The sequence below is a fragment of the Sceloporus occidentalis genome, unplaced genomic scaffold (genome assembly GCF_023333645.1).
Source record: "Sceloporus occidentalis isolate IW3139 unplaced genomic scaffold, rSceOcc1.0.p SCAF_9, whole genome shotgun sequence".
Taxonomy (NCBI): Eukaryota; Metazoa; Chordata; class Lepidosauria; order Squamata; family Phrynosomatidae; genus Sceloporus; species Sceloporus occidentalis.
This window is the reverse complement of record NW_028316989.1, coordinates 911,885-939,882: the sequence shown is the minus strand read 5'-3', so window position 1 is coordinate 939,882 and position 27,998 is coordinate 911,885. Positions and strand designations below refer to the sequence as shown.

Sequence of the window (27,998 nt, the reverse complement as noted above, 5' to 3'; positions counted from 1 at the left end):
TGTGTATATATATATATATACACATACATACAAGGGGTGACATTAAATAGCACTTTGAAGCGACGATTGTCAGACACAGACATTTAAATTTCAGCAGCCTGGCCCATAATGCTGAGCATCATTACTCTTTTCTTTCCCTTCTGCCTCATTCGGGGGCCATGGATGGCTCCAGTTTTTTGGGGTCAAATGGGAAAGCAAAGAGGAGACCTTTGTGGGTTCAGACCTCTGGTTCGCGCCAAAGTGTACACTGCTCACTTGGGTCGCATCCGCATTGCGGAAGTAATGCAGTTCGACACCACTTTAAATGCCAGGGTTCCATGCTATAGGATTCTGGGATCTGTAGTTTGGTGAGCTATTTTAGCCTTCTCTGTCTGAGAGTTCTGGTGCACCAATACACTGCAAATCCCAGGAGCTCACAGCATTGAGCCATAGCACTTAATGCATTGCCAAACTGCATTATTTCTGCAGTGTGGATGCAGCCATAGTTTGGCAAACCTCAGCCCTCTCTTTCTGATGCTCCCTTAATGAACAGCCAAAAAAGGGCCAGGGATCCTAAGGGATCTAGGGTTCAGCTCAGCCTAGGATCCTTCCTACATCTGTGGGTCCCAAGGCAACCCTGGTGTGGGCTAAGCCTAAAGCCAGGTTTTGGTGGATCCCTCTATCAGATGGGTTAAAATCCCAGGGAAAAGGACTGAAGGCATAGGCCAAACTCCTCCGCACATTTTGCACAATGTATATATGTACACCCAGATTAGCTACACATTGGATCCCACACTTGCACAACTAGATGTGCAAGGGCCACCAATTTTACTCCCCGTTGCAAAATGGTGGATTAGCATTCCTATTGGGCCAAAATGTTTGAACGAAGGCCCTTGTGCGTGTGAGTGTGCGTTTTGTGGGATGATGGGCTGCACTGAGGAGCACGTTTACACAACCTCTGAGGAAGCACAACTTGTTGCACAACTATTCTTACCCTTTGCATCCTGTGATCTCTGTCTTCCCCAGCCTCTTGCCCCATTGCAGTCTTCCCTATGAAGAGTTAATGCCAGTGATGGCTGGTGGCTTCCATGTTTGTGGGTGAATCTGCTTCAGATATTACTCCGAACTTTCCAGTTCAGTACATTGTGTTGAACTCTTTCTCCCCATAGTTTGAGCATTTTGGAATGCCGCTTTAAAGGATTTACCATCCAGCCAACATATGAACCATTGGCCACCACTGGACACTGACACCTTCTTGACCATCCTATTTCTGCACCAAGTTCGTCCAAAAAGCACTTTTCCGGAGACTGGATCTGAATGCAAGCAAATGTATGCTCCCCGTTTTTGTAATACCAGGAGCTAAACTCTTTCAAAAGTAGGCAAGTGAGACCTTGCCATTTTAGGACTTAAATATATCTCTCTCAGTTGCCATTTCCTCCAGTCTCAGCCCCGGAGAGATCAGATCCACCATATTTCTGCCAGGAAACCAGCCCCGTTTTCTCCGGAGGGAGAGACTCCCCAGCGATCAGCGGCATAATTGCAATGATAATGACAGGCTTCTTGCAGAGAAATTACAGAGTGGCCCATGCCTTGCTGCTTACTTGGAGCCAAGTTTCTACAAACAGATGTCTGCTTATCAATGGAATAATTACTCTGTTAATATTGTGAAATTACAGAGTCGGGGCGAGAGTTTTTGTTCTCCGTTAACTTGAGTGATTCTTGTGGAAATGCTATGAACCAAAAGGCACAGAGGGCTCCACAGCCTGCTATTCTTCAATCAATGGGGCACAACAGAGCCACAGGAGTGATGCATGATGGTGGGTTAAGCACATGGGGGCTCCTCCATGTTGGGATGTTGTGCACTGCATCTGGTGGCCTCCAGATGTGTCAGACTGCCTTTCCTACAATGGCCCCATTAGGCATGGAAGCAACCTGGGCTTCCCACTTGTGTTCTTTGGCAGATTAGACTGCATCTGCAACAGGTTAACACCACTTTAATTGCCATGGCTCAGTGCTATGGAATTCTGGGATTTGCAGTTTTGTGAGACAGTTCACCTTCTTTGTCAAAGAGTTCTCTCTGGTGCCAATACTGACTACCAGTCCCAGGTTCCCATTGCATGGAGCCATGGCAATTAAAGTCATGTCAAACTGGATTGTTTCTGGAGTGCGAATACAGTCTTAAGTTGTCCTAGTAGGAGGCAGTAAGGCAATGGGAAGGGATTTGGAGTACAGAGTCCATTCTGGGGTTTAGCCTCCTAAATGGCATGCTTCAGAAACTCCATTTGGATCAAACTGTTGCTCCTAGTCTTTGCTGCCTCAGCTGGTTGCCTCACCTCTGAAGGCAAGACCGCCAGGTAACTTTAAAGATTTAAACTGAGAAAGTATTTTAACACATTGGTTGCGTTTCAGAAAGAAGTACCCAGTGGCGGCAAATTTGGAAACTCTGGAGCAGAGCTTGGAAAAAGTTCCATCTCTGCACTATGACTCTTAATGTGAATCGAAGGCTTTCATGGCCGGCATCCATAGTTTTTTGGGGGTTTGGGGGCTACATGGCCATGTTCTAGAAGAGTTTATTCCTGACATTTTGTCAGCATCTGGGGCTGGCATTGAAAAACCCACAAAAAACTATGACTCTTAAATTCTGACAAAGGATCGCAAAGGATGTTTTCTAGGCTTTGCTCATGACAGCCGGGCACTTTCTCTGAGGCACCAGGGATTAAGCCCCTTGCATTGATCCAAGAGCAATCCCTTTGCATACCCAGCTGTGACCTGGCCAGAAAACATAAGTGCTCCTGAGAACTAGACTGAAACATAAGATGTGTGCAGAAGGGGACAATATGAAGCCATCGCTGGCCCTCCAGCAATGGATCTGCATGTCATTTAAGCCACATGATCTAACACAACTAGCTGGTCTGTGGAAGCACCAAAAGAAACCCAGAGATGCTGTTTGCTTTAGCAGTTCCAAAACTGCTGGGCATCCCTGGTCACTTACTATTTATATATTTAAAAACTGCTGTTGGTCTAGTCCTAAAGGATCGGTTGCCTCTCTTCCTCAGTTGCCGAGTGAGAAAAATGAGTGGATTTGGTCCTTTTTTTCTGAGAGAGAAGTGAGCCTCTGTATGCAAAGCACCAATATAACTTTTTGAGGTACAAGGAGGTAAGGGAACCTCTCCTAGGTGAGACTCAGCTAGGAAGAATGGGATTGCTTGTTCTATCAGCAAATGGTATTAAAGCTGTGAAATGCACCGAGAGACTCCTTATGTGCATGCATGCACACAGAGAGGTATGCACACAAATGGACAGGATAAAAGAAGCATCCATTTTGGCTCAGATATGGGATGCATAACTTGCTGGGTGTATTTATTTGCTAGGTTTAGAAACTGAGCTGAGCTACTCTTCTCTAAGCGGCTCTTGCCCCCATTTCAGCCAGTCTTTTCCAAGAGGACTTCACTATGGATTGTGCCCAAAGGGATGTTCATGCTATAGCTGCCATATTTGTATGTTTACTTGCAAGTAAGCCCTCTTGCATAGGAAAACAAGGAGTGCCATGCTGGATAAAGCCAAGGGGGGAAGATGGTGTAGGAGGGCTCTAGTTCACTATCTGGCTTCTGGTGATGGTTGGCCACTGGTGCATTATGGGAAATTCACCAGCCAGACAGGAAGGTGGTGGGTTCACTTGCCTGCCCACTCCCTTCTTCCTTCCTTCCTTCCTTCCTTCCTTCCTTCCTTTCTTTGGTGTGTATTGGTCTTCAATGTGTTATTCAGAGAAATCTCTGCACATGGGACTAGAGCAAATTTGGTTTCCCCTAAGAGACAAATACAGGGAGATGCCTCTTTTTATAGTGTTGCATCCACCAACAACCTGCACATCATCCTTCAAAAAGCACAGGTGAGCTTCCTCCAAGGCCGAACATCCCTATCTATGTTGCAGCTGCACATGGGGTTAAAACTGCACTTGGCCACAGCCACATCGCTTCAGCCACCGCAACACGAGGAGCAGAGAAAGGGCCGTTTTGACACAGAAAAGCGCATTCTCATCCAAAACGGCGCTTTGAAGCAAATTTACAGTTGCAGCCAAAGTTATATATAATAATCACTTATGGAAACGCCTCGCAGTGTGACAGGATCCCATAACAGTGCAGTAAGTGAGAAGTTAACTCACACAAGCTTTCCGTTGGCATTATTAAGTACTATGCATTACTACGACACGACTTCTACGACTGGCAGTGTGCGTGTGTGTTTTAAATATTATTCCGGACTCGCCAAGTAGCACTTATGTGACTGAAGTGAAGAGTTATATTTTAAATGCAATGCAGGTGGAACTTGAGGGAATCTTGTTTCTTCCCCCGACCGACCCGACCCATGACACCTGACTTTGCGTACTAGAGGTTTGCACCTGCTTTTTAATGATTGTTTAGTGGAGACTTATGTTGTTCTTTAGCATTGGACTAGCAAGGCAATTTAAGATCAAATGGCAGTGCTGAGCAGGAGGCATGGAAAGGTTTATGGGGCTGCCATCCTGCAGCTGGGCACCTGCCAGGTCTGTCATCCTACAAGTCTGACCATCACCAGCCAAGCTGGTGTCTGGTCATTTCCATGTCCAGGAGGTGGTCAATCCACTCCAAGGGTGCATCCACACTGTGGGAATAGTACAGCTGGACACCAGTTTAAGTTTTGCAGCTCCATCCTATTTTACAAGGTCTTTAGCCTTCTCTGCCAAAGAGTGCCGATGTCTTGGAAAAGTGCAGTTCCCTAGATTCTGTAGAGTGGAGCTTTGGCAGTTAAAGCGGTGTCAAATTGCAATATTTCTACAGTGTAGATGCACCCTGGGTTTTAACAAAAACTTATCCAAGGTTCTGAACTTACGTTGGAGAGATGATGCAGAACCTTGGACAGAGACTTTGGAGCTTGCAGTACGTTGGGAAGCTACAGACCACCACTGTATAAACACGGAAAGCTGCCCCATACGGAGTCATCATTGATCCATAAAGCCAAATGGTAGCCACTCAAATGCTTCTCAGCCCTGATACCTTCACCTCCTGGAGACGGCAGGGACTGCATCCCAAAACCTGCAAAGCACAGGCAGGAGTGGGATTTGCGCCAGGGCCGGGTGTGACAGCACCAACATTTGATCAGGTTCTTCTTTATAAAAAATATCCAGACTCAAGGGATGGTTCTGCCTGGGCAACGGAGCTAATTCCCTACATTGCTCTGGATTGTAAACCTGATGGAGGACCTGGGTTGACCTGAGTCATCCTGGTGGAAAATCCAAGTGGTGCAACCCCAGCGCTGAGTAACCTGTGGCACAAACCCTTGGGGAGTTCTCCTGCTCAAGCTCCATACTTTTAAAAAAGAAAGAATGGGAGAGGCACATGAGTGTCACCTCAAGGAGGACTCTCCAGTGGGTTATGCCTCATGGATAAAATCTCACCCTTTCCCCTTTGCCACCCTTAATTGTACCCAGCCTTACTCTGTGGCAAGACTGAGCCATGCCATATTGAGACGCAGCAAGGAAAGTGACACCGGTCAAGTGCCACCTTCGCGGTGTAACCACTGAGATGCCACATCGCCCTCGTTGGAGGTGCCTGACTGGTCCATGTGACCAAAGAAATCCCAAAGGTTTCTGCATACAGCCGCCCTGCAGCAATAGTGCCACCCCCATTTCAGAGGAATTTCCATCAAAGGGTGGCAAACAGCCTCTGTCTGAACAAGCATCCAAAAAGAAGAAATGTCTAGGGAGGTGCCCTCCAACTTCAGCAGCAGGAAGGTCTTCAGCCCCTCCTCTGCTTACCGTGCATAATGTTATTTCCAAACAACGACTCCCTCCCTCCGACCTGACTGTACCATCAAGCAGCCTGCGGGAAAGGTCCCACCGCAGGACTTCAATGGCTTGCAGCATCCATGCAAAGAGAGAGACGCATCGGAAGTGGTTGATGCTCTGCCTTCAACGGTGCATGAAGAAGAGCAGAACATAATTCCTTCTCTCCCTTGTATCCTTGGATGAATGGGGACGAGTGGCGGAGGAAGAGGAGGAGGAGGAAGAAGAACGTCTTACAAACCATGTCACTTTCCCCAAAGGCCAACAAATCCATTCCTGGCCCCTCAACTCTGCTCCAAGTGGTTGCCATCCAAAGATACGCCATCGCAAGGAGACTGATCTCCCCATCGCTCCCATGACTTTGCAGCAAGAGTGGCAGAAGGTAAGAGGAGGTGGAGGAGGAGGAGGAGGACGAGGAGGGGAAGAGGTTACTCAGGAAGGAGTAACTCAGGACTCTACCTTCTCTTTCTTTTTGCTCTTTTTCAGGAAGGAGGGGGCCCGGAATTTCTTTTTCTTCTTGGAAGGAGACTTGGATGGAGAACCGTCTGGGGACACAGGGCCACTGGTGACCGTCTCAGTTTTGTCTTTAGGGGCATCTGTGTCCGCGTTGGTGGTCATCTGGCTCAGCTCCTTGCTAAGGAGTTCCTCTACGGTCTGGTCCTCCTCTTTGCCGTTCACCACCACTGCTGCCTCAGGCTCTGCGGAGGGGTCAGCGGGCGTCTGGCCACTGTCCACCTTCTTCCCACCTTTCCAAAAGGAAACAAAATGGGATGTGAGCCACTAATGACTTTCAGACAAAAGCTCACCTAAGGATATTTCCACATTGCACAACTGTAGCTTAACTGCTATGGCTCCATCCTATAAACTTGGGATTTGCAGTTTGGTAAGGGACTTCTGGAGCCAGTGTGGTGTTATGGGTTGATCTTTGGACTATGATTCTGGAAACCAGGGTTCAAATCCCAGCTCAGCCATGAAACCCACTAGGTGACTTTGGGCAAGTCACACCTGTAATGAATTTTGGCCTGAATCTTATTAGTCCCCAACAGAGGAGACCCACCAAAAATCAGTGGGGTTTTACCTATCTGCTGACACACGGTTGATTCTATAGGTCTAAATAAATAAATAAATAAATAAATAAATAAATAAATAATATTGGGGCAGTTCTGCAGGAATCTGGCCTGTGAATACTCTTTGCATCCCTCTAATGCAAAGCATGGGGTGTCTAGTCTTGCATGAACCCCTTCCTTGCATGAAGACCTTCAAGGGGCAGCCAATGGCCCTCTTGCCAGTGGGGAGCCGCTTTGAGATATAGTCCAAAATTTAAACTGATGTACTGAGCCCTATCTTACCCACGCACATTCAGCATTGATTTTAAGTTCAGACTAATTCCCAGAGTGGGTTCTCCACCCAGCCATTGCCTCCGACAATAAAGCGGGTGGAGGAATCATCGAAATGGCTCCCCTGGCCCTGAAAGAGACAAAAGGAAGCCCCCCTTCCCACCCAAGGAAGTGGGATAGCTGGGAACGGAGAGAACAGCCTCTCTATACTTACTACATTGACAAGTATTCAGAATCAGAGGCAACTCCTTAGATGAAAGCAACACATGGAAAGAGAAAGGGAGACATTGTGGAGACAAACACGCCAAACACAATGAAGCACAATGAGACAATGGGAAAGACATGCGCACATAGAGAGACATGGCCAACACAACACCTGCCCCCTCCCCAGCCACAAGAAGCCTTACAGCTCTAAGGCATTTCTAAGGCCCACAAATCCATCCATCCTCAGATGAAGAAAATCACATCTCAAGACTGGACCCTTGTGCAACGTTTGCCTGGCACAAGCCCTCTGGGCATAGGGCCCTTGACAGTAGGCATGAGACCGAGAAGCAGGGCTTTGAAAAGCTGTGCTCCGCTCTGGGCCCACAATAAACTCCAGCTCCCAGAATTCCATAGCCTTGAGCCAGAAAGAGTTAAAGCTGTGCCAAACCGGGCTATTTCTCCAGCATGGATGCAGCCTTAGTTGCTTATCGCCGGAAGCCCTGCCAGGACTGGTCTTACCTTCCGAAGACTTGGAGGGGGACATGGGTGGGCTTTTGACCGCTGGCTTGCTGGGGCTGTGTTCTGTGGTGGTCACTGAAGAAGTCACCTCTTCCTCCAGGCTGGTGTCCTTCTCACCTGGGCAAGGATGGCGTAAAAAGGAGAAAAGGAAGAATGAATGCACCGCTAAATCTTGAAAAAGAAAACCAAAACAGCATGCATCTCTAGGGATCATTTTAAAGGAGGGCCCAGTGAAGTCTCCTCCGTTGGAGGTCTTAAACAGGGGCTGGATGGCGATCTGTGTGGCAGCGGGCTGGATTTGGACTGTCCTTGGGCTTCCTTCTAACTCTATGTTTACTTTATTTATATTTAGTTATTGCATTAATATCCCAAGATTCAAGGCAGCTATGATTCTATGATTCCATAGAATCCAACTAGAGTAGACCTGTTGAATCCACAGTGGACACAAATAGGCAGACCCCACTGATTCAATACATCTATTCTAGTCCTTTTTTTGGATAACAATCCCCCTAGTACCCCTGCCAGGGATTTGGGGTGTTGTAGCACAAAAAGTGCCTCTTCCAAGTTCTGTTCACCGCTTTGCAAGTCTTGTTGACCAACAGCAGAACCAAGAAAATGGATGCATGCATTATTGGGAGTGACAGTTTCATCAGGACATCTTCAATTTCCTTAGCAGCTTCCAGCTGAAACCATCATCCCCTCCATATTCCACTACTCTCCTGCTTCTTTCAGTTGATGAAAAAAGAAGTGTCTCCCCACTTTCTGGGGATCTCCATGGAATATCATATTGTTTGCTTAAGGAAGGAGTGGGACAATGGGATTTATTTTTATATTGTATTAATTTTATTATTGTTGTAAGCTTCCTCAATTCTATCAGAGAGGTGTGATAGAAATAAATTGTTGTTGTAGTAGCAGTTGTTATTTAGGTGCTCATGTGGAAATAGATGGTGATCCTTCACTTCTCTTGTGTTCTAGTCCTCAAGCAGCAATCCAGCCATGTTCAACCATCTTGGGATATTTACCATCAAGACCCAACTTCTTTCTCTCCACTTCTTTCTTGTATTCCTCTAATTCCTGGTCTGTGAGCTGGCTGAACGGGTTCGGGGGCTCGGGTTCGAGAACAGCGTCTGCCTGAACCTCGTCTTTCACCTCTCCGTCAGCCAAGTTACTCTCCGTTGACTGAAATGGAAGAGCAAGACAGGCGCTGTGTAACTACAGCAAGAACACTGCAGGCAAAGAAAGACTTTGGGGCCTTATCATCCACCACTTCTGTACCCCAGACTTTGTTCAGTATACATGACTGCCCACTTTTAATCATCATGCCAGCCCTGTGAGGCGGGTTAATCCATACCTGGCCATTGAGCATCAAACCTCCCAATGGCTGAGAAGGGTAGCATTGCCCCAACTCTTTTCCTCCAGATTTCTTATATCTGCTAAAAGTGAAAACAAAGTACCGGGCTTCTGCTCTTCTCTGCAATCACGCTGGCAAGGAGCTGGGATTGGGGCCCTGCAGACTTCACTTCCTGGCGGTTTTGTTCTCGAATCTGCAAACGGAAACAAAAGGAAATGAAGGAAGGAAGGAAGGAAGGAAGGAAGGAAGGAAGGAAGGAAGGAAGAGAGTGCAATACTGGTCTATGGAGCTGTGGTGCTCTCTCTCTCTTGCACCAAACAGACAAGAAAGTGGACAAGTACCTTGTTCCTCATTTCCAGAACTTCTTGTGGGTCTGTATAGAGAGGCACAAATTGGTTTGGGTTTTCAATTCGGATTGGTGTTCCACTACTGGATTTTTCCACCTCATCAGCTTTCATCCACTGGATAGGGTGAGAAGAAAGTGGAGAAAAACCATCATCATCATCATCATCATCATCATCATCATCAGTTATGATCTTTATTCATGTTCCACATTTTCCACAACTAAGATTCCTGAACTAAGGTTCCTTTGCAATATAAAACGAATATCCTGTTGCCAAGATACGTTAAGTTAATGTTAAAATGCAATTAAACTGTCAATAATATTAAAGCATTTCCATTATACGTATAAAAAGCAGCTAAAAGCAGCACTGCGTCCTCCTGAAAGCCCTTTGTTTATTCATTTTAAAAAATACCTTCCACTTTCAAAAGCTTGTTGAAATAGACATCTTTTATTTTAGGGAACAAAAATCCGTGGCCTCCCTAGGGAAGGAGTTTTGCTAAGGAGAACAAAAAGAGACTTCCTTTAACAAGGATAAAACAATGCAGATAATAGCCATGAAACAGCCCGGGGATTGATTTGGTGCTTCTGACTTCAAGGGTGGCAAGTTTGCTTCAGTATCAGTTCAGAGGAAGTGTCCAGATGCATAAAATCCACGTTGCCTGTTTGGTTTTATTCCCAGTTTGATGGCCCAGTCTGCAGCCTGCTTTGTAAGAAAGAGAGCCCACAAACTGGGGAGCGGAGAGTCTGCCATGAGTCCCAGTTTAGGGGATGGCAAGCCAGTTTTGCTTTTATCAAGCCAGCTTTTGGGGGAAAATAAGCCCATTTTGGTCCAGTTTTGGAGCAAAACAACAAGCCAAGACCAGTTAAGAAAAGGACAATCCCAGTTGGAGGAAAATAGCAGAATAGGAAAAAAGAAGCTCCATTTTGGGAAAAACAAGCCCAGTTATTGAAAAAATGCACCCATTTGTGGGAAGACCAAGCCCCGTTTGGGGAGAAAACAAGCCCAGTTTGCAAGAAAATAAGCTCAGTCTGGGGGATAAACAAGCCCAGTTTGAGTAGAAAAAGGCCCCTCAAGGGGATGAATAATCTACCCCAGTTTTGGGAGAACAAACCCAGTTTGGGAGGAAATGAGGGAGAGAAAGAGGGAGCGAGAGAGAAATAGACTGAACCCCTTGTAAGTCTTATGCGCATAAGAATGCAAGTGTACATAAGCCTTTGCAAGGACGGATGCAGCGATGGATGCTTCACTCACAGTGGTTTTGGTTCTCTGGCTGCCAGCCATCCCTTGGCTCTCCTCGGCCACATTCACCCGCAGATAGGTATTTGGAGTGTTTAGCCAGCGGGTCTTTTCTTTCTGCTGCTTCTGGGCATGCTGCCGGAGGGTGGAGATGGGGGCCACCTCCTCTTCAAAGATGAAGGCCGTGACGGTAGCCGGGATCTCCACTTCGCTCTTGTGCTTGGTCTTCTCCTGGACAAAGGGATGGCGGTATGCGTAGCCGGTCCGGTAGCCCTGTTAAGGGGAAAGAAGGGAGACATGAACACACATCTGTATGGCTACCCAGGACTCCAACAGCGCAACACCCAATGCGTTAGGGCTTCCCCACTTGCAGAAGACGTACAAGGTTGTCCAGCATCCTCATGAGGGCCTCGAACTCATGCTCCCCCAAGCGGCTTTTCTGCATGGGGCCAAAGGTGCTTCCCGCCCATTGCACAGAGCCAACATCATGGGGCCGGTGCTTCTCCCGTTCCAAGACGATGAGGCTCTCTGTGGCGCCTGTGCTGGACAAGGCCGAAATCTGGAGGAGGCAAGAGAAGCGGGTGAGAAATCAGACCACATTCTGGACCACCTGCGCTCCACCTTCTCACCTGGTTGGAAGGAGAGGTGTATATGATGTTACAGTGCAACCAGAGCTTGGAAGGTGACTTTTGAGAAAGGAATTTGTTTCTCTTACAGTGTTTGGAAAGCCATCCATTGCTGTGAATGCATTCTGAAGCAGACTTAGTTAATGTTATGGGTTTGCTAATTAAATCTGAAGACAGAAGTCAAGGTCCCTGGGGAGTGCTCTGTATATTTCCTGGAGCAGCGGAAGGCCAGATAGCGGAAACGCCAGCCTCGCTCCTTTCGCCTCTCATCCCACTCACCCATCGTTTGCAATTAAAATGAAAAACTCTTTACAATTAAAATGTTTAATTATTTTAAAATTTTCTTCAAAAACATCAAATCTGGCCAAATTTTCACTTTAACCGCTTGAACCTATGCGCATGTAAATACAGGCTGTGCATATGGCGTTGGAATTTAAAAGGTATGATTTTACTTTTGCTAGTTGTTTTATGTCACAGCTACAGTTGGCCCTCCTTACCCACGGATCTTTTATCCACGGATTCAAGCATCCGCGTCTTGGAAATATTAAAAAAAAGTATAAATTCCAAATAGCAAACCTTGATTTTTCATTCTGTATAAGGGACACCATTTTACTCTGCCATTATATTTAATGGGACTTGAGCATCCATGGATTTTGTTATCCATGGGGCATCCTGGAACCAAACTCCAGCGGATAACAAGATCCCACTGTATTGCCATTACATTCAGTGATATAAGAGAATTATGATTTATGATTAACATTAATACAGTCATCCTTCCGTATCCATGGGGGATCCATTCTGGACGCATACACACACACTGTGGATAACATAAAACACGGGACTTCAAGTCCCATTCCTTCCTATGGGAATGCAATGTGTGCATGGCCATGCACCTCCATTTAAAACAATGGAGTTGCCATATGCGGAAGCACTAATCCATGGGTGTCAAGTCTGTGGATAAGAAGACTATATGAAAAACATTTCTAAGGATTCTGTATGGTCTGGTATGTGAGGAGATCAATGGCGGGAGAGGTGACACCATGAGTTATTGCATTGGGTGGCACCACTGTCCTATGCCATCCACCGAAGTGCCACCAGAACCACCAGCTGGTTTCTTTGATCACTGGTGGCTCTCTGGTTAAATGCTGGTCCTGAAACTACAAGGTTGAGAGTTGGATCCCACAGGACTCCAAGGCTGACTCAGCCTTCCATCTTTTTTTAGGTCGGAAAAATGCGTACCCAGCTTGTTGGGGGCAATTGGCTTACAGATTGTAAACTGCTTAGGAAGTGCTAGTTCTCTATGAAGTGGTTTAGAAATGTAAATGTTATTGCTGTTGCTATCACCTAGGAATGCAGAAGAAGAAAGAGCCTGGTACTGCCTCTGTAATGCCAGCCCTTCCCCTGAAGATGGCACATCCATGCCAGGCGCCAGCAGCACATGGCTGACCTAGTTTCTTCCGGCTGAAGAATTAGGGTGACGCTCAGAGGGGCAGACAATAGAGCAACAGCGAGAAGCCGGCAACAATAACTGGGGCCCAGGGGCTGAACCTGTGCAAAATCCCACTTTTCACTTATCTAGTCATGACTTTTTAATCTCTACATGAACCCTATCAGTGTATTTTAATGATTTTATAGTACTGCACTTTAACTGTGGGTTTATGCCATTTTAATTGTGTTTTAATGTGCTTTACTCCGCCTCAAGGAAAGGGGGAAAGAAATCAAATTTATAATAAAATTCATCATCATCATCATCATCATCATCAGACCAAGTGCAAATGGGGGCAGAAGGAAAAAAGCAGTGTATGAGTGTGTGAGAAAGATGGGATTGTATGTGTGTGTTTATCTATAAATATATTTCACCATTCATTATTTCCTGGATGAAAATGGATTACCTGACACTTAAGAAAATCTGGTCATGAAGAATAACACAAAACACAAGAGATTTGCTCAGTTTTTGCCTGGTATTTGCACATCCCAAAATGTTTTTGTGAACTGATTTGTGCAAAAATACATGTATAGCCTTTCCCCTTTTGTGTTTTTGTGCAACCCCCAATGTTTCCAGAAGAATGCAGTCACAGCACTTTGGTGCCACTTTAACTATCCTGCTTCCCTACCATGGAATCCTGGGATGTGTAGTTTTGGGGAAGAGAATGAATTCCCTGCTGTAGTTCAGGGCAACAAGCTAAAGCTCCCTAGAAGAGACTTCTCTAAATCCTGAGATGTCCAAGGAGGGAGCCATGGCAGCCAAAGTGGTATTGAGCTGCAACACCAGAAGGATTTAGCTACAGTCATAACTGCTTAGTAATTCTGTTCCATTCTTTGGAATCCTACAAATCACTGTGTAACTTGGCCAAGAAAGAAATAGGATGGATGCCAGGCTGCACAGAGAAAGAAGAAGGGCTGATCAGAGATCATATAAGCTCATGCATGCAATGTCCTCTGCGATTTTTCCCCGGACTGTGGTCATGGTGGACGCATTATGTGGCCCCAGCAGAGGGCAGCCAGTGACAATGCAAGCCATGCTCAGAGTTTGCCATCTAGAGCACCTTTTCTTCACACTTCCCCTCATCCTCTGCTCCAGAATCACTTTCCAGGGGAACATTTCCAACTGTCAGAACAAGCTGTCTTTGCCTTTCCAGGACTCTTTGGCAGAGAAGGCTAAAGACTGCGTCAAACTACCAATCCCAGGATTCCATAGGATGGAAACAGAGCACTTAAAGGGGTGTCAAACTGCATTCTTTCTACAGTGCAGATGCACCCAAGGAGCATGGTCTAGCACCCTTTGGTCTTGAGCTTGTCCCTCTTGTCAGAGATATAGTAAGTAAGAGTGAAATTGTGCGCATGTGTTTCATCCATTGCTCACCTGTACTTCGCAAGCAGCCTGCAAATGGAAGATCTTGTAGAAGGCTTCTTCGACTGTGTCTCCAAGAGCCACCAGGCCATGATTTCGCAGCACTAAGACCTGCCAAGAAAACCGGAAAGGGAGAATCCCATTGGGAAAAAATGCCCAAATGCTGGCAGCTGTATTGTGAATTTGTTCCAGTTTAGGGTCATTCTCATGCTGCTCCAAGGACTCCCAAAACATGGAGCTCACCCTCAGCTCAGAGGTCTACATCCCAAGGCAAGTCTCAGGCATCATGGTGCCCAAAGCACAGTCCAAATTGGCTGTCAAGGAACGTCCCTTGGTCCTAACCTTGCAGGTGGGTCCAAGACACTTCTGCAGCTCGACTCTGTCTGCTTCTTCCTCCATCTCACCATTGAAGTCAAAATACACCATTTCTCCTGCCAGCAGCGCATCATGGGAAATCAGCATGAGGCCATGTTTCATAGCAGACACCTGGAAGGCAGGTGAGGGAGACACAAAGGTCAGTATCCAAGTCTAGCCCTTCATAGATCTGTCCACCCCTGACATGTTTGTCTGTGGATCAGCTTTCAGGGGTTGATGCAAATCCCAAGGAGTGCCTAGTCTCCTCACTCTTGCTGCCTTGCCAGCAAGATGGATGGCCTTCCTTACCGCAGCGGTGGCAGGTGTGCGCAGATGGATGATGCACCGTACGTCAGGTCTGGCTGCGTAGATGGCAGAATGGAGGCTAAATCCTTGTGTATCCACTGGAAAATTGGTGCTCCCTTGCTCTACCACTTCCCCAAGGATGTTCACTTTGATCTGCAGAGTAAAAAAAGGGAAAGGAACAGGGGATGTGGAAGTCCAAGTGGATGAAAAGGAGTGATAGGATCTCCTTAGGGAAGGGTGGGATACTGGGGGTCATTGTTCCTTTTCTGGGGCCTTGAAGAGGCCATATAGTCTGCCAAAAATATCAAAACCTAAAACAAGTCATGCTTCACAGCTGTATCTTGCATTATTATTATTATAGTTTATTTCTATAGCACTGTAAATGTACACAATGCAGTTTTGCCAGAAGGAGTTGGTCATGTCAGTGAGAACAAGATGGGCAGGAAATGGCTCCTGGGACCTCTGGAACACATCCATGCCTGAACAAAATGTGTGTTGGTGTCGTTGTTGCCATCAGTGCCTAAGCAGGGATGTGGCCAGGATTTTGGGAAGGGGGGCTTGGGCATGGCGGTGTGGCAGCATGTACGCCGTTCATTGTATTCCAGTGCAGCTTTGGAATGGGGGTCCGGACCCCATGGACCCCCCCCCCCCCCCGGCTATGTCACTGGCCTAAGATATTGTCATTCTTTTATGTGGAACCAGTTGAGTTTTGAGTACTCACCAAGCTAGAAGCTGTAACTTCATGGCAGGACAGGCCCACAGGGCAAACCAGGAAATGATCCTGCTCTTTACTGACTCGCAGCTAGGAAGGAAGGAAGGAAGGAAGGAAGGAAGGAAGGAAGGGGAGAAAGAGAGAGAACGGTGAATGACGATCTCATCCCCCCGAAAGGATTTCCATCTGCTTCCCCCACAACTACTGTCTGCCCATTGGCCACCTAATGTCCCCATGCATTCATCTGTTTGCCACTGAGTCCTTCTCTTCATTGTAAAGATGTGCCAGATTGGCATTTCCAAAGGACAGTCGCCTGTCTCAAGCCAAAGGTGATAAGGTGGGATTTTAGAACAGCAACAGCAAGAAAAAAAGTGTAAGGAGCCTAGTTTTATTTGGACTGGGCACTCAGCAATTGCTAAACATGTTAAGGGCCAATTGTAATGGGGTCCGAGGAGGGGTCCCTCACCGTGACAGAGGTGCTGCTGAGCTGTGCCCAGCCATAAAGGTCCAGTAGACGGTAGACACTGCCCAGCTTGCAGCGCATGAGCCTTTCTCCCTTGGCCAGGACTGCAGAGTCTGTGGCATGGAGGTCGTTGATGGGGGTCACTGTGGAGAGGTCTGAAAGAGAGAGGTCAAGAGGAGGGTTCAGCCTTCAATCAAACCAAGCCCAAAACAGCAAGTCTCCCCCAACCAGGAGGCAAATCACCATCCATATCCTTTCCATTCCTAGTACCAGGTGCCCCTCGCCCTGTTATCACACCCATTGTCCATTGCCTGTCCCCCACCCACATCATGGTTGCAAAGCTGGATTGGTGACCAGCTCTGTGCTCTCCTCAGGAGATGAGCCATGCTTTGTGAATGAGTCACACTACGCTTTATCCCAGTGTGGCCCAAGATGCTCTCCATTTCTGCTGCTTCCTACACTCCTGTCAGCCTTATCAATAGAAAAGGAGTCCAATGACAAAGCCAGGGAGGACTAGACTGCTCAAGACATCCTTTTCCTGGCCCTTACTGATGATGATTCAGGTATTTGTGTGGGATGCATTTGCTGGATCTGCAGGCTAGTTCTCTGCCCAAGGGCTGCAGGGATTGCCAAAAATTGAAGGCAAAAGCAAAGAAAACCATGGACCCTTTCCCACCCAACACAATGACAGCATTAGGTTTCCGCTTTCATTGCCTTGGCTATACTTTGTTGAATCCTGAGATTTGCAGCTTAGTGAGGAACTACAACTCTCTGGTCTGTCAACTGTCAGCACCCCACTCTAAACTACAAATCCCACAATTCCTTGGGTGGAACTATAGCACTAAAGTGGAATTAGAGCACTATGTCTGTGTAGCGTGAAAGGGTCCCATCTCAGGGTTTGAAAAACAGTTTTTGTGTCTTGTTTTTGGTTGAGCAGTACATAGAGCTCCAGATACTATTCATGGGGGGCTGTGATTCATACATCGGTGATGATGATACGGTGAATATTTATGAGAGACTCATGTAAATCTGTGGATGGCAGGAGAGAGTGGGAAGGAAAGGAGAGGAGAAGGAAAACATGCTTGCAGGCTAAGGTTCCTAAATCCCTAGGCTTTTCTCTGGTGTCCAAGGCAAGGGGAAGAAATCTCAGGAAGAGAGCACACTGCTTTGAAAAGTGTGCACATATGTGTGTATGTGTGTATTATGTTCATTAGACCTGGTGTTTTTTTATCTGAATTGCATCCTTGGTGCAATTGTGGTTTGTGCTCTACATATGATGCAGACTGGCATCAACAAGGGCTGCGCCTCTTTACACCAACTTTGTAGCATCACCAGAGTCTGCCTCCCATGGCATCGCAAGGAGTCATCCCTAGTCATCTCAGGAAAAGAGAAAGCCCTGGGAGCCCAAACATTTCCATGCAAGAGACTGAAAAGATTGTCCACATACTCAAAGGCGACGTGGGGAAGACGGAAGGAGAGGTGTTGGCCATGAAGTCCGCAATCTGCCGAAGGGCCCAGATGCTGGAGTTGTTCCCTTTCTTCATTTGCTCTTGGATGAGGCTCTCCAGCTCCTCCCTGAAAGACTGAAGACACCACAGACATCCTGAACCATGCTGGTTTTTGCCAAGCTGAGCCCTCCTTTGTTCAGCTTGGTGGCACTCTTTGGGTCTTTCTCATGTTGGGAACTTCTGAGGGATTCTCAGGAATGAATCTGACACTTGCTCCACTAAGAGTAGGGCCATCACAATGTATATGTCCAGCTCAGTTGTTTAGGGGAAGGAAGACCAAGTGGCAGGTGAGAAACAGGGGCAACGGATGATTCTGGGCATAATTTAAAGTGCAGGTTAGGAGCTATAAAGCCCTAAATGCCTCTGGTCCAGGCTCTTTGGCAGACTGGATCCCTCTGGAGCCTGGATCATCTTGGTCTCACCGCCATTACAAGCACAATTGATGGGGATGCAAGAGAGGGCCTTTTCCATGGCTGTCTCTAGTCTCTGGAACTCCTTGACCAGGGAGGCCAGAATGAGGCCCTCCTTGTTGTCCTGGCAAGCTAAAACCTTTTTATTCAGAGAGACATTTAAAACAGAAAGTTTTTAAGGAATGTTTTAAGGAATGGAAGGACATTTTGGGCCAACTGCCGCAAGGTGGGAGCTACTCACGGGGCTCTGCAGGATCATGGTGACCCTCTTCTTCTGCTCCATCAGGTTGAAATCCTGGCGCAGGTCAGCGGCCATGTTCCGGATGCGTAGGTACTCCGGGTCGTCTTCAGAGAAGCGGTCAAAGTTCTGGCTCTGGGTGGGCAAGGAAGAGGAGACCTCCGGGATGGTTTCCTCGCTCATCTTTGGACAGAGATGTGGTCTTCTTCTCCTTCTTCTGTGGATCTGCAAGGAGGCAGGGAAGGGCACATTCTTCATGATGCTCTAATACCAATGGCACATTATGCAGACAGCAGCTGGAAGTTATAAAATTCATTCTTATAGTCAAGACTGGATCATTTGATCAAGGGTTTGTTGTTGTGTGCTTTCAAGTCATTTCTGACTTAAGGCGAATCTATCATGGGCTTTTCTTGGCAGGATTTGTTCGGGGAAGTTCCCCCCATTGCCTTCCTGTGAGGCTGAGAGAGCGTGACTCGCCCAAAATCATAAACATTGCAAAGGGTTTTTGTTTGTTTTTTGTCTCGAAGGCATCTGGAAAATTTTGCCATGTATTATTTGGACTGTTTCTATTGTGGGGAGGAAGCTTCCTCTCATGGGTCTACAGTGGCTGGGTCTAACATGGGATTAGATGACTCAAGGGACATTTGGGGCCAAAAGGTTTTGGGGAATTTTAAAAAAAAGGTTGGGGTCCCGGGTACCACAGAAACTGTCCTTGAAAGAAACGTAATCGTCAGCCAGAAAGCATTTTCCTTTGCACATTCCACGCTTGCAATTCCATGCAAAATTTAGGGCTTTCCCCTACTGCATGGATGGCCATCTGTCAGGGATGCCTTGATGGTGAGTTCCTGCATGGCAGAATGGAGTTGGACTGGATGGCCCTTGGGTTCTCTTCCAAGTCTACAATTCTATGATTCTATGTTTTCCAACCTCTCTCCCATCCACCTCCCAAAAGGAATTTGGCAATTGATGTCAGAAGATTCTTCTTTGCAACACTTGGGGGATTTTGTACACACCCAAAAATCACAGAAAGGGAAGGAAAAAACCGAGTCACCGAATAATTGTCGCTTCTTAAGGCCACCAGGATGACAGGAAGCCCTGGCTGTAAATTACAGGCTGCGGCCCCTATTCCCAGTTCTGCCTGCTTCTTAGTGCTAAAAATGTTTAATTGCCACCAATGAGACAGTTCCAGGGCTGTCATTTGAAGGCAAAGGGAGTGCAAATCTGTTATTTTTTCACCTTAGAAGAACTGTTAAAGGGGAAATTGAGCAGGAAACCCACAAGAATCCAGATTGTTACATCTCTGGTCTCCAAAGCTGAGACAATGCATCACAAATACACAAGAAAGAAAGAAAATGCATCACAAATACACAAAGCAGGGCTAGACATGTATGGCCCTTCAGGTATTATTGGATTGCACAGCTACCTACTGATGAAGAATGTAAGGTTAGGCAATTGCATGGGTCCAGGGGCCAAATGTTCCTCTGTGAAGCAAGCCAGGATTGCTATGTTTTCCTCTACTTTCCTGCTTCAGGGGGATCTTGGGATCAGTTTGATCTGACACCTTCCTCTCCTGTGGATTTCCAAAGCCCAGGGATCCAACCGTGAACATTTCACTCAAGACTTCTCCCAACCTTCCCATAAAAAGTGTGGCTTTCTGCTTGCCTCCCACTCCCAAAGAACGCAATGGTATCATTCCCAGTTGCCTAGTTACTCTGATGTATCTTCAACCTAAAAATAAAGATCTGAGTGGGATTAAAGTCACTCAGAAGCTCGAAAAGCCTTCCTGCCTTTCAGCCGGCAGAGAATTCATTCATTCATTCATTCATTCTATCGTTAATTTATTTGAGAAAGCCCCTGTTCAGACACAGGGCCCAGGGCTAGGGATGCATAGATCCTCATGAATTTCATCCTCTCCAGCAAGAATGAATCATTTTACCCTTTTTTGCTTTGCTGCGAGGAAGCTGTTGAAAATGGTGCAAATTGAAATACATTTTCAAAGATTATTCACAGTTTGGGAATCATTTTGTGGAGGAACATGCACACATAGGGATTTCATGGGAAACAAGGTCCTTGCAAAAAAAGTGTGCAGGGACAGAAAGACAGATAGGTTTTTAAGACGATGCTTTCACTCTGGGATTTCTCCACTTTGCTCTGAAACCAGGCTCTGCTGGGAGCCCCAGTCTCAGACACTGGTCCTTGTTTGGTACCCAAGGAGGGAGATTTCCAAAGAGGGATAAGAAAAACTGATGCATTTGACTTCCCCTGCTTTTAGTTTTACGAGTTCTTTTCATCCATGAAGAAATGTTGAAATGTCTGCAAGCAAAAAACAACAGCAAAGCATGGCCACAGTCTATTCCTAGGTCTCTCTCTCTCAGGAAGCTAAGAACCTGTTTCCTTTCCAGATTGCACTGTTAAAATCCACATCGGCTGGCGGCCACTGAAACAAAAGCTCAGGGAGAACTGGAGTTTTACGCACAATCGTATGAACCCTGCTGCACTCACTTTTGCAGCTTCGCTCCCCAAACTTCCAGGGGCCTCTGAGAACAGACAGGGGACTGAATGCAGTTTCTTTTGCTTTGTTTGCCCTCAAAACTGCATGCATGCAACCACCCAATCCCCCTCCCCATCCATCCATCCATCCATCCATCCATCCATCCATCCGGAGCACTCGGTCGAGCAGAAGACACATTCACTCAGCTAATGGCCAGGAGTCCAAAGGGATGTGGCAGTGGCTGTTACTGCAGGTGCTTTTGGCACTTAGTGCATCATGCTCAGGAGGTACAGAACAAGGTCAATCAAACCTTTAACCTCAGAGACAATGGCGTGTCCCAGGCATCTACCACAAGACCACTAGGCCTGCTTCTTCAGATGCATTTGGTAACTTGCATGCTACAATTTCTTCCTCCACTCCATGCCTTTGAGATGAGACTCAAGTTTGTGCTACCAGTTTCTTTCTTTCAGAGAGGTCCAAAACACACTGCAGAAATAATGCAGTTTCGGACTACTTTAACTGCCCTGGCTCAATGCTAGGGAATTCTGGGAGCTGTAGTTTTGTGAGACATTTAGCCTTCTCTGTCAGAGAAGTGCCACCATAAACTACAATCCACAGGATTCCCTAACACTCATTCCAGGGCAGTTAAAGCAGTCTCAAACTGGATTATTTCTGCAGTGTGTTTTGGACCTTAGTCTCAAAGGTGCTAAAAGATCCCTTTGCATCCTGATTTCTCAGACTAACATGGCCATGCTTCTCAGTTCTACCTCAGAAGACATAAGAAGATAGGGAAAAGGGGGGGAACAACAGACTTTGAGTTGGAATTGTGGCTTCCCATATGGTTTTGCATTAGTGTAAACCATTTCCACCCAAAACCGTGTCCTGGCAAAAGCATAGTGAAGATGAAATAGATTTATTAATGTATTTACAGAAAAGCTCTCTCTAGCAGTTGAGGCAGCAGAACGGCCTGAAATTTCGGCACAATAGCGAACGGCCGGAGGAATTGTGCCGGCAAAGGCCTTGTTTTGTGCGTGGCTTTTTGACACAGAGCTGTGTGTGCACATTCTTCCTGATCCGGATTGCGATGACAGTAATTTGTGTTTGAGCTTGTTTTGTTTTTAAAAAGCTGTCTGCCTGCTCCTTTTCTCTCAGTGTAGGAAACAGTCCCTTCTGTAGGATGGTCCCTGGTTCATATCTAACCTGAATAAGATTCCCAGATGTCCAGGACCGGTGCCTGAACCTTTTGAAGTTTGGCGAGGTATTCAGCCCGTCCGATCCATCAGAGAGCTCTGGTGCCTACAAATCCCAGGGTTTTGCAAAATAGAGTCATGGCAGTTCAAGTGATGTCAAACTGTTTTAATTCTGCAGTGTGGATATACACTCAGGAGCTCAGAGTCCAAAGCCGACATAAAAGGAGAAGAGGATGAGCGACGGCATTGAACCAAAGAGCTTGGCATTAATTCAAAGAGACTTGTATCAGTCCTCAGAGCCTGGCATCAGTCCCAAAAGCCTGGCATCAACCCAAAGAGCCTGGAATCAGTCCTAAGAGCCAGCCCAGCATTGATTTAAAGACCCCAACCCACTCTTAAATGGTCAACCAAATGCAGCATCTTCTCCCTCCCAGAATCAGCAGCTGGCCACCAGGATGCCTAGCACAGGCTTGGATTAGGGAACAACCCAGCTTCATCCTGCCCTCCAAACACAGCCTCACTTGGGTCCCATGCCCCTGTTTCCCCCCAAAAGTCTCCAGATGGGAAGGAGTCCCAAATGGCCGATGCTATGTCTTCTCCTCTCACCAGCTTGGCAGTGTCTCCCCTGTCTGCTTGATGAGAGCAAACCTCATCCTTACTACACACTCTCTCAAAGGGACCATTGCCAAGGATGCCAAAATTAATAGCCTTCTGTCTGTGTGGTGCTTAAGGAAAACAACCACACACCGGTAAGAACATGCAGACAAGAGTCACAGGCAAGAGACAATTCAAGGCGTAATGAAATGGCTGGGCAAGGCACACAAGTTTGCAACAACACTGCAAACATTCTGGAGCCGTCTGGGGTTTCAAGACGCATTTGTTCACGAACTGGATCCGGCACATGGGCTCTGGAAACCTAATGGTGGCATGCAGCCAGCAGAGGCAGGGCTGGGATGAAGTGAAGTTGCCCACTGAAGAGGGCAAGGAGCTGGTTTTTATGGGAGGAGAGTCCTTCTGTGGGCCTCAGGATTGGAGGCAGGCAGCAGCAGAGATGTAATGCAAGTTGGCAGAACTCTCTCTGGGCATCGTCTTCTGGGTGAGAGCAAGATGTTTTCCCAGTATAGCAGGGAAAGCAAGCTTTGGGAAGCAAGTTCAAGACCTTCTGGCTGGCACAGGCAGCACCAAGCCCAGGGACACACATGACTAAGGACATTGCATCTATTATTATTATTATTATTATTATTATTATTATTATTATGCTTTATTTATATAGCGCTGTAGATTTACTATGAGTAGATTTATCTATGCAATGGCTTCCAAAACTGCCCTTCTTCTGAGCCCTAGGGCTACATCTGAGCCAGTATTCCCAACTCTGACTGGCAGCTCTCCAGGGTTTCCAATACAATTCCTTCCTAGCCTTGCCTGGAGATGCTGGTAAATGCATAAGAAACTGCCTTTACACTGAGCCAGACCCTTCATCCTCCCCAGTCCAGTGTTGCTGACACTGACCGGCAGCCATGGGTCTCTGTGGTTTCTAGTGGGATTGTCCCCTCCTACTTTTACATGGATTTTTCCTCCTGGAGGTCTCTCATTTAAGTACTAACCAGGTATGACATTGATAAGCTTTCAAAAGCAGATGAGATGGGTTGTTTTCAAGGTGTTACAGTCATATTTAGGGAGTGGTCATCCCAAAAAGTAACTTTTCCTTGCTCTGGCAAGAGCAATAGACCCCCCCCCCCAATATTGTAGCTTTTAAACTGTATTCTGGGGTGCTGAATTTGAAAAACTGTGTTGTTACATGGTTCTTTCAAAAATTCAATATTTCTTTTTATCAGTTCAGTTGTTAGTAGGCTTTGATTAAGAGCAGAGGCTCTTGTTCCAGTGCAATTTCTTGTAGGGCTTTTTGTCTTTCATATCAGCAGATTTAAGTGTTTTGAAAGTGTATGAGAAGACTTTAACCCCCCTTTCTTACTTACTCTTTGCTGGATTAATTCTTTGCAGGATTCTTTGCACTGAGTACAACAAAGAGACATCAAAGCAATTTCTGAACAAACTGTAAGTGACGGAGCAGCTCTTAAGGTCGTTTTTGGATTTAGAATGCAAGATTCCTATAAAACCTTTGCTGATTTCTCAAAACCTCCTGGTCCTCTGGCCCCACACTTTCTGCTATTTGACCTCTGAGGAGGGTCTGGACATTGAGGTTGATGTGACCGCTTCCGCCAGTTCTCAAAGCGGATTAACTAAACGGCCAAATTGGAGGGGGAGAGAGAGAGAGAGAGGGAGAGGGACCAATGAAGACAATTAAATGGACCATCAATCAAACGTGTCTCTCTATGTGAACCCTTTGCCATGTGTGCTATTGCTCTGGCAGGTTCCTTTCCTTCCAAAAGGAAAAAGCTCCAATCACAGGAAGATTCAGAGTCCTACTTTTTATTGCACAGGAGGGCATTTTGCAGAGTTCCAGATATTGTTTGACTGCTGCTCCCATCAGCCCTAGCTGGCACCATCAATGGAGTGAGGCATGCTGGGGGTTGCAGTCCAGCAACATCTGGAAGGCCAGGTGAGTTCCCCTCTTGCCAAAAAATTAAATAAATAAATCCCTGTAATTGGGTTTTCTGTGGGCCACCAGGAGCCAAAAACTACTTGAAGGCCCACAACAACACACAAAGCTTCCAAGCCTTTCCAAATGGCTGAGTCTTGCATTAAAAGAGTGCCATGACAAGTAGTTACAACTGCACAGTGCAGAAAGACTCTAAAGACCAATCCTAACAAAAGTGCCTCTGCTTTCCCCTGCCTTCTCACAATCTCTGTGCAAAAGAGACCAAGAACGAAATGTCTTTTAAAAACTCCTATCTTCCCCATCACGTCTCTTTTTCCTCTCTCCTCTTTCTCTCCTAGACCTTCTCACCTTGTATCTGACCCTTGCCATGATGGTGGCAGAGGGAAGGTTGGCATCCTCAAATAGCATCCCATTAGTAGCTGGCATACAGAGAGGGATTATTTTTCCAATGACAGAATGCAAGAAGGCCTCTGCAGGGATGTGGGTCATTAAGGAATTAAAAGGGGGAAGGAGGATCATACCAAGACGTTTCATATTTCTTTCTCCTCCGAACTCCTGCTGTTCTTTTGCAGCGATGCTAAAGAAAAGCCAACCCTGACTTGCAATAACTAAGTGGTGCGTATGTGATTGGAAACCTTAAGCATGCTCAGAGACTAGTGGCACATGATGGCTTCCATATGAGTCGGACAACTGGTTCCAAACTTTGGGCCAAACTTTAAGCAGACCACTCAAATGGCTTGAGCTATTTGGGGGATGGGGTTCAGATCAGCTTAAAGATGTTCTGGGGCTGAAGCCTGGCTTAAATGGATCCTTCTGCATGCTTTTCACAGCCAGTCTCTGTCTTTTTCTCTTCTGCTATGTGAGTGAGAGATGCTGTGCTTTCATTTGCTACCTGGGAGCAATTTTGCCCAGGTGGGTTATTGCAACTACCGAAAATAACCTCGGAAGAAAGGAGTCTATGCTTCCTTATTGTCCTTCCCTTGTTCCACTAGGGATGGATAATCTTAAAATTTGTACTTCAAACGAAAAAACAAAGACATTATGTGGGCCAGATGAGTGGAGCGATGGCTCAGAGGGAAGGAAGGGAGGCTCTGGCAAAAGAAACCTGGAGGCGGCTGCTTCAGTCTTCATCTCCAGTGAAACCCCCTCCAGTCTGAGCAAAGGGACAAAATGGAAGAAGACAGCTAGCCTGCAGTGTGGTGACAGAACACATTTTGAATCTACAGACACAGATTTGGGATAATACAGGTACTGGATTCTTGCAAAGGGTCTCCTGGCCCAAAGGAATAAGGTCAATGACAGATAAGCTCTGTGAGAGAAGAGGTCAGCATCTCCCCATCTGTCTGACAGAACATCAACAGCACAGCCCCTGACCCCAATGCCTTCCGACAGATGACATGTTGACCTCCTTTGGCTGCGGCTGAGATCCTACACTGAGGTTGTGCAGTGTGCAGCTCCACATGTAAAGCTACACTGGCGCTGAGATCCTGCCTTGCTTCAGTGTGGCATCAAAATCTTCCACGGGAGTTGCCTTCTGCTTCTGTTGTTGGGTACCTTCAAGTCATTTCTGACTTAGGGCAACCCTATCATGGGTTTTTCTTGGCAAGAGTTGTTCAGAGGAGGTTTGCCATTGTCTTCCCTTGAGACTGAGAGAGTATGACTTGCCTGATGTCACCCAGTGGGTTCCATGGCCAAACTGGGAATTGAACCCTGGTCTCCAGAGTCATAACCCAACACTCAAATCACTAGGCCATGCTGCCCTAGGGGAAAACATTTCTTTTCAGTGCAGCACTTTCCCCGAGAGATTCATCCCTTGCCTTAATGCCTTGTGATTCGGGAATTCGTCCTAAGATGTGGGAGACCCTGTACCTATTTCAGACAAAAGGGAGAATCTAACTAGAGTCTTAGAAGCAAAACTGGGGAATGGCTTCCATTGTTATCTAAGGAAGGGAAAACCTGTGTCTTAAGGTCAAAGATCTGGGGACGCACAAGGTTAGCAGATGTTAGTGTGAAATGGGGATGAGGATGAGGATGATAGTTTGTGTGTGTGTGTGTGTGTGTGCATGCATGTCTGATTCTAGAAATGGGAAGAAAGTATACATTTCTGAATAAACTTGGGTAAAAGTTCTTTTCTAAGCCCCGCAAAGATCTCTGGAGAATGTTTCTCATATCCACTGGCAGAATGCCCTCTGCTTCTGTCAGCCGTCTCCTACTGCTCTGAATGGCTCCCTTAAATACCAAGATCAATGCGGAGGGGAAATAGCATCCATGCGCATGCTAATGTATCAAAAGGTAATTGCACCTCTGGAGGCGAGAAGCCCATGAGCTGGGCTTTGTGTTTGGAGACCCCCCACCCGTGCCGCGACGCTCCCTCCCTGCTGAACTATCACTCCTACGTTATCCTTTTGTCAACTGTGTTGGTGCAACAAAAGCCCTGATGCTGGAGTATGAGGAGGCTGACTGTATGTTATGTATGTTCTTGGAGAAGAGGAGGCAGATGCAAACAGCACATGTGCTCAAGTGGCTGCACATCTGCATTCCTGTCCAATTTTAGAGCTAGAAAGATCTTACTCCTCCAAATTCTCCTCTTTGGGTTTTTGGGATTTGCAGCTTTGCCTTCAAAACTCTGTCCAACAGCACAAATATTTGCAAATTTCACTTTGGTTCTGTAAAAGCACAAAAACACGGTAGGAGTGATTGGGGAAGGAACCCTAAAGCTCGACTGCCTTGCCGTATAGCCTCTTCAGGAATACAATCATTTCTTTCTTATTTATTGAAAGCATTTGTCCCTCATGCTTTGGTCAAAAGTAAGACTCCAGGACAGAACAGTCTTTGCTCTTGGGCTTGCCATTTCAGACACAAAATGCCCGGAAAATAGAGATGGGGAGGGAGATGGGAGGAAGAGGGCGGTGTTTATGATGACCAGCTGGAAGAGGGCTATTCAGGAGGCCTTGAAGGAACAACTCCACTCTGGATGGTGGTCAGTCTCCTGTCCAAAGTAATTGTTGCAAGGATGGCTTCTACTAAAAAATTCAAATGGGGAGAGGCAATGAAAGTGAAAAGGTTCTACCCGTTTTGGTGATCAGCTTCCTTTAATCCTATTGGGTAAATATAGTAATAAAATAATAATAAAAAATTACCTTCCGTGTCAGTGGGATGGTAAATACATTACAGGGTTTGGACTGTGGCAAGGGACGCTCCATTCCAGCACCGTGGGTTGTACCTTGAAAGGCTATCAGTGCTCCCCAAACTTTGGTCCTCCAAGTATTTTGGACTTCAGCTCCCAGGAGCCCCAGCCAGCTTGGCCAGCAGTCAGGAATTCTGGGAGTCTAAAACATCTGGAGGACCTAGGTTTGGGAACCACTGGGCTGGATGAAAACCTGGAGAAGATTTTCTGCCCCACCGACATAGGATTCACCACCCATCCGTTTCCCAGGACTTGCACAAACTGACCCCAGTAAAATGAAACTGGAAGCACTCAGAAGTCCACTTCTGGATTTG

The 27,998-nt window shown here is 46.6% G+C and overlaps 1 protein-coding gene across 2 annotated transcripts in view; it reads right to left on the bottom strand.

Moving 5' to 3' along the window:
* The window catches only part of ADD2 (adducin 2), a 45,897-nt gene continuing 17,899 nt past the window's right edge, over nucleotides 1-27,998 (bottom strand). The window contains exons 2-15 of one of the 2 annotated variants that reach the window (XM_089539043.1): nucleotides 18,260-18,481; nucleotides 17,548-17,683; nucleotides 16,104-16,255; nucleotides 15,647-15,727; nucleotides 14,929-15,078; nucleotides 14,608-14,751; nucleotides 14,278-14,376; nucleotides 11,171-11,347; nucleotides 10,804-11,061; nucleotides 9,550-9,669; nucleotides 9,312-9,401; nucleotides 8,880-9,036; nucleotides 7,858-7,974; nucleotides 1-6,543 (exon numbers count right to left, since the gene is read on the bottom strand). In XM_089539043.1, coding sequence (XP_089395169.1) covers nucleotides 6,245-6,543; nucleotides 7,858-7,974; nucleotides 8,880-9,036; nucleotides 9,312-9,401; nucleotides 9,550-9,669; nucleotides 10,804-11,061; nucleotides 11,171-11,347; nucleotides 14,278-14,376; nucleotides 14,608-14,751; nucleotides 14,929-15,078; nucleotides 15,647-15,727; nucleotides 16,104-16,255; nucleotides 17,548-17,683; nucleotides 18,260-18,439 — 2,160 coding nt within the window. In that variant the 5' untranslated portion in view covers nucleotides 18,440-18,481 and the 3' untranslated portion in view covers nucleotides 1-6,244. The remainder of the gene's footprint in view (nucleotides 6,544-7,857; nucleotides 7,975-8,879; nucleotides 9,037-9,311; nucleotides 9,402-9,549; nucleotides 9,670-10,803; nucleotides 11,062-11,170; nucleotides 11,348-14,277; nucleotides 14,377-14,607; nucleotides 14,752-14,928; nucleotides 15,079-15,646; nucleotides 15,728-16,103; nucleotides 16,256-17,547; nucleotides 17,684-18,259; nucleotides 18,482-27,998) is intronic. The other variant, XM_089539044.1, reaches the window with a different exon arrangement.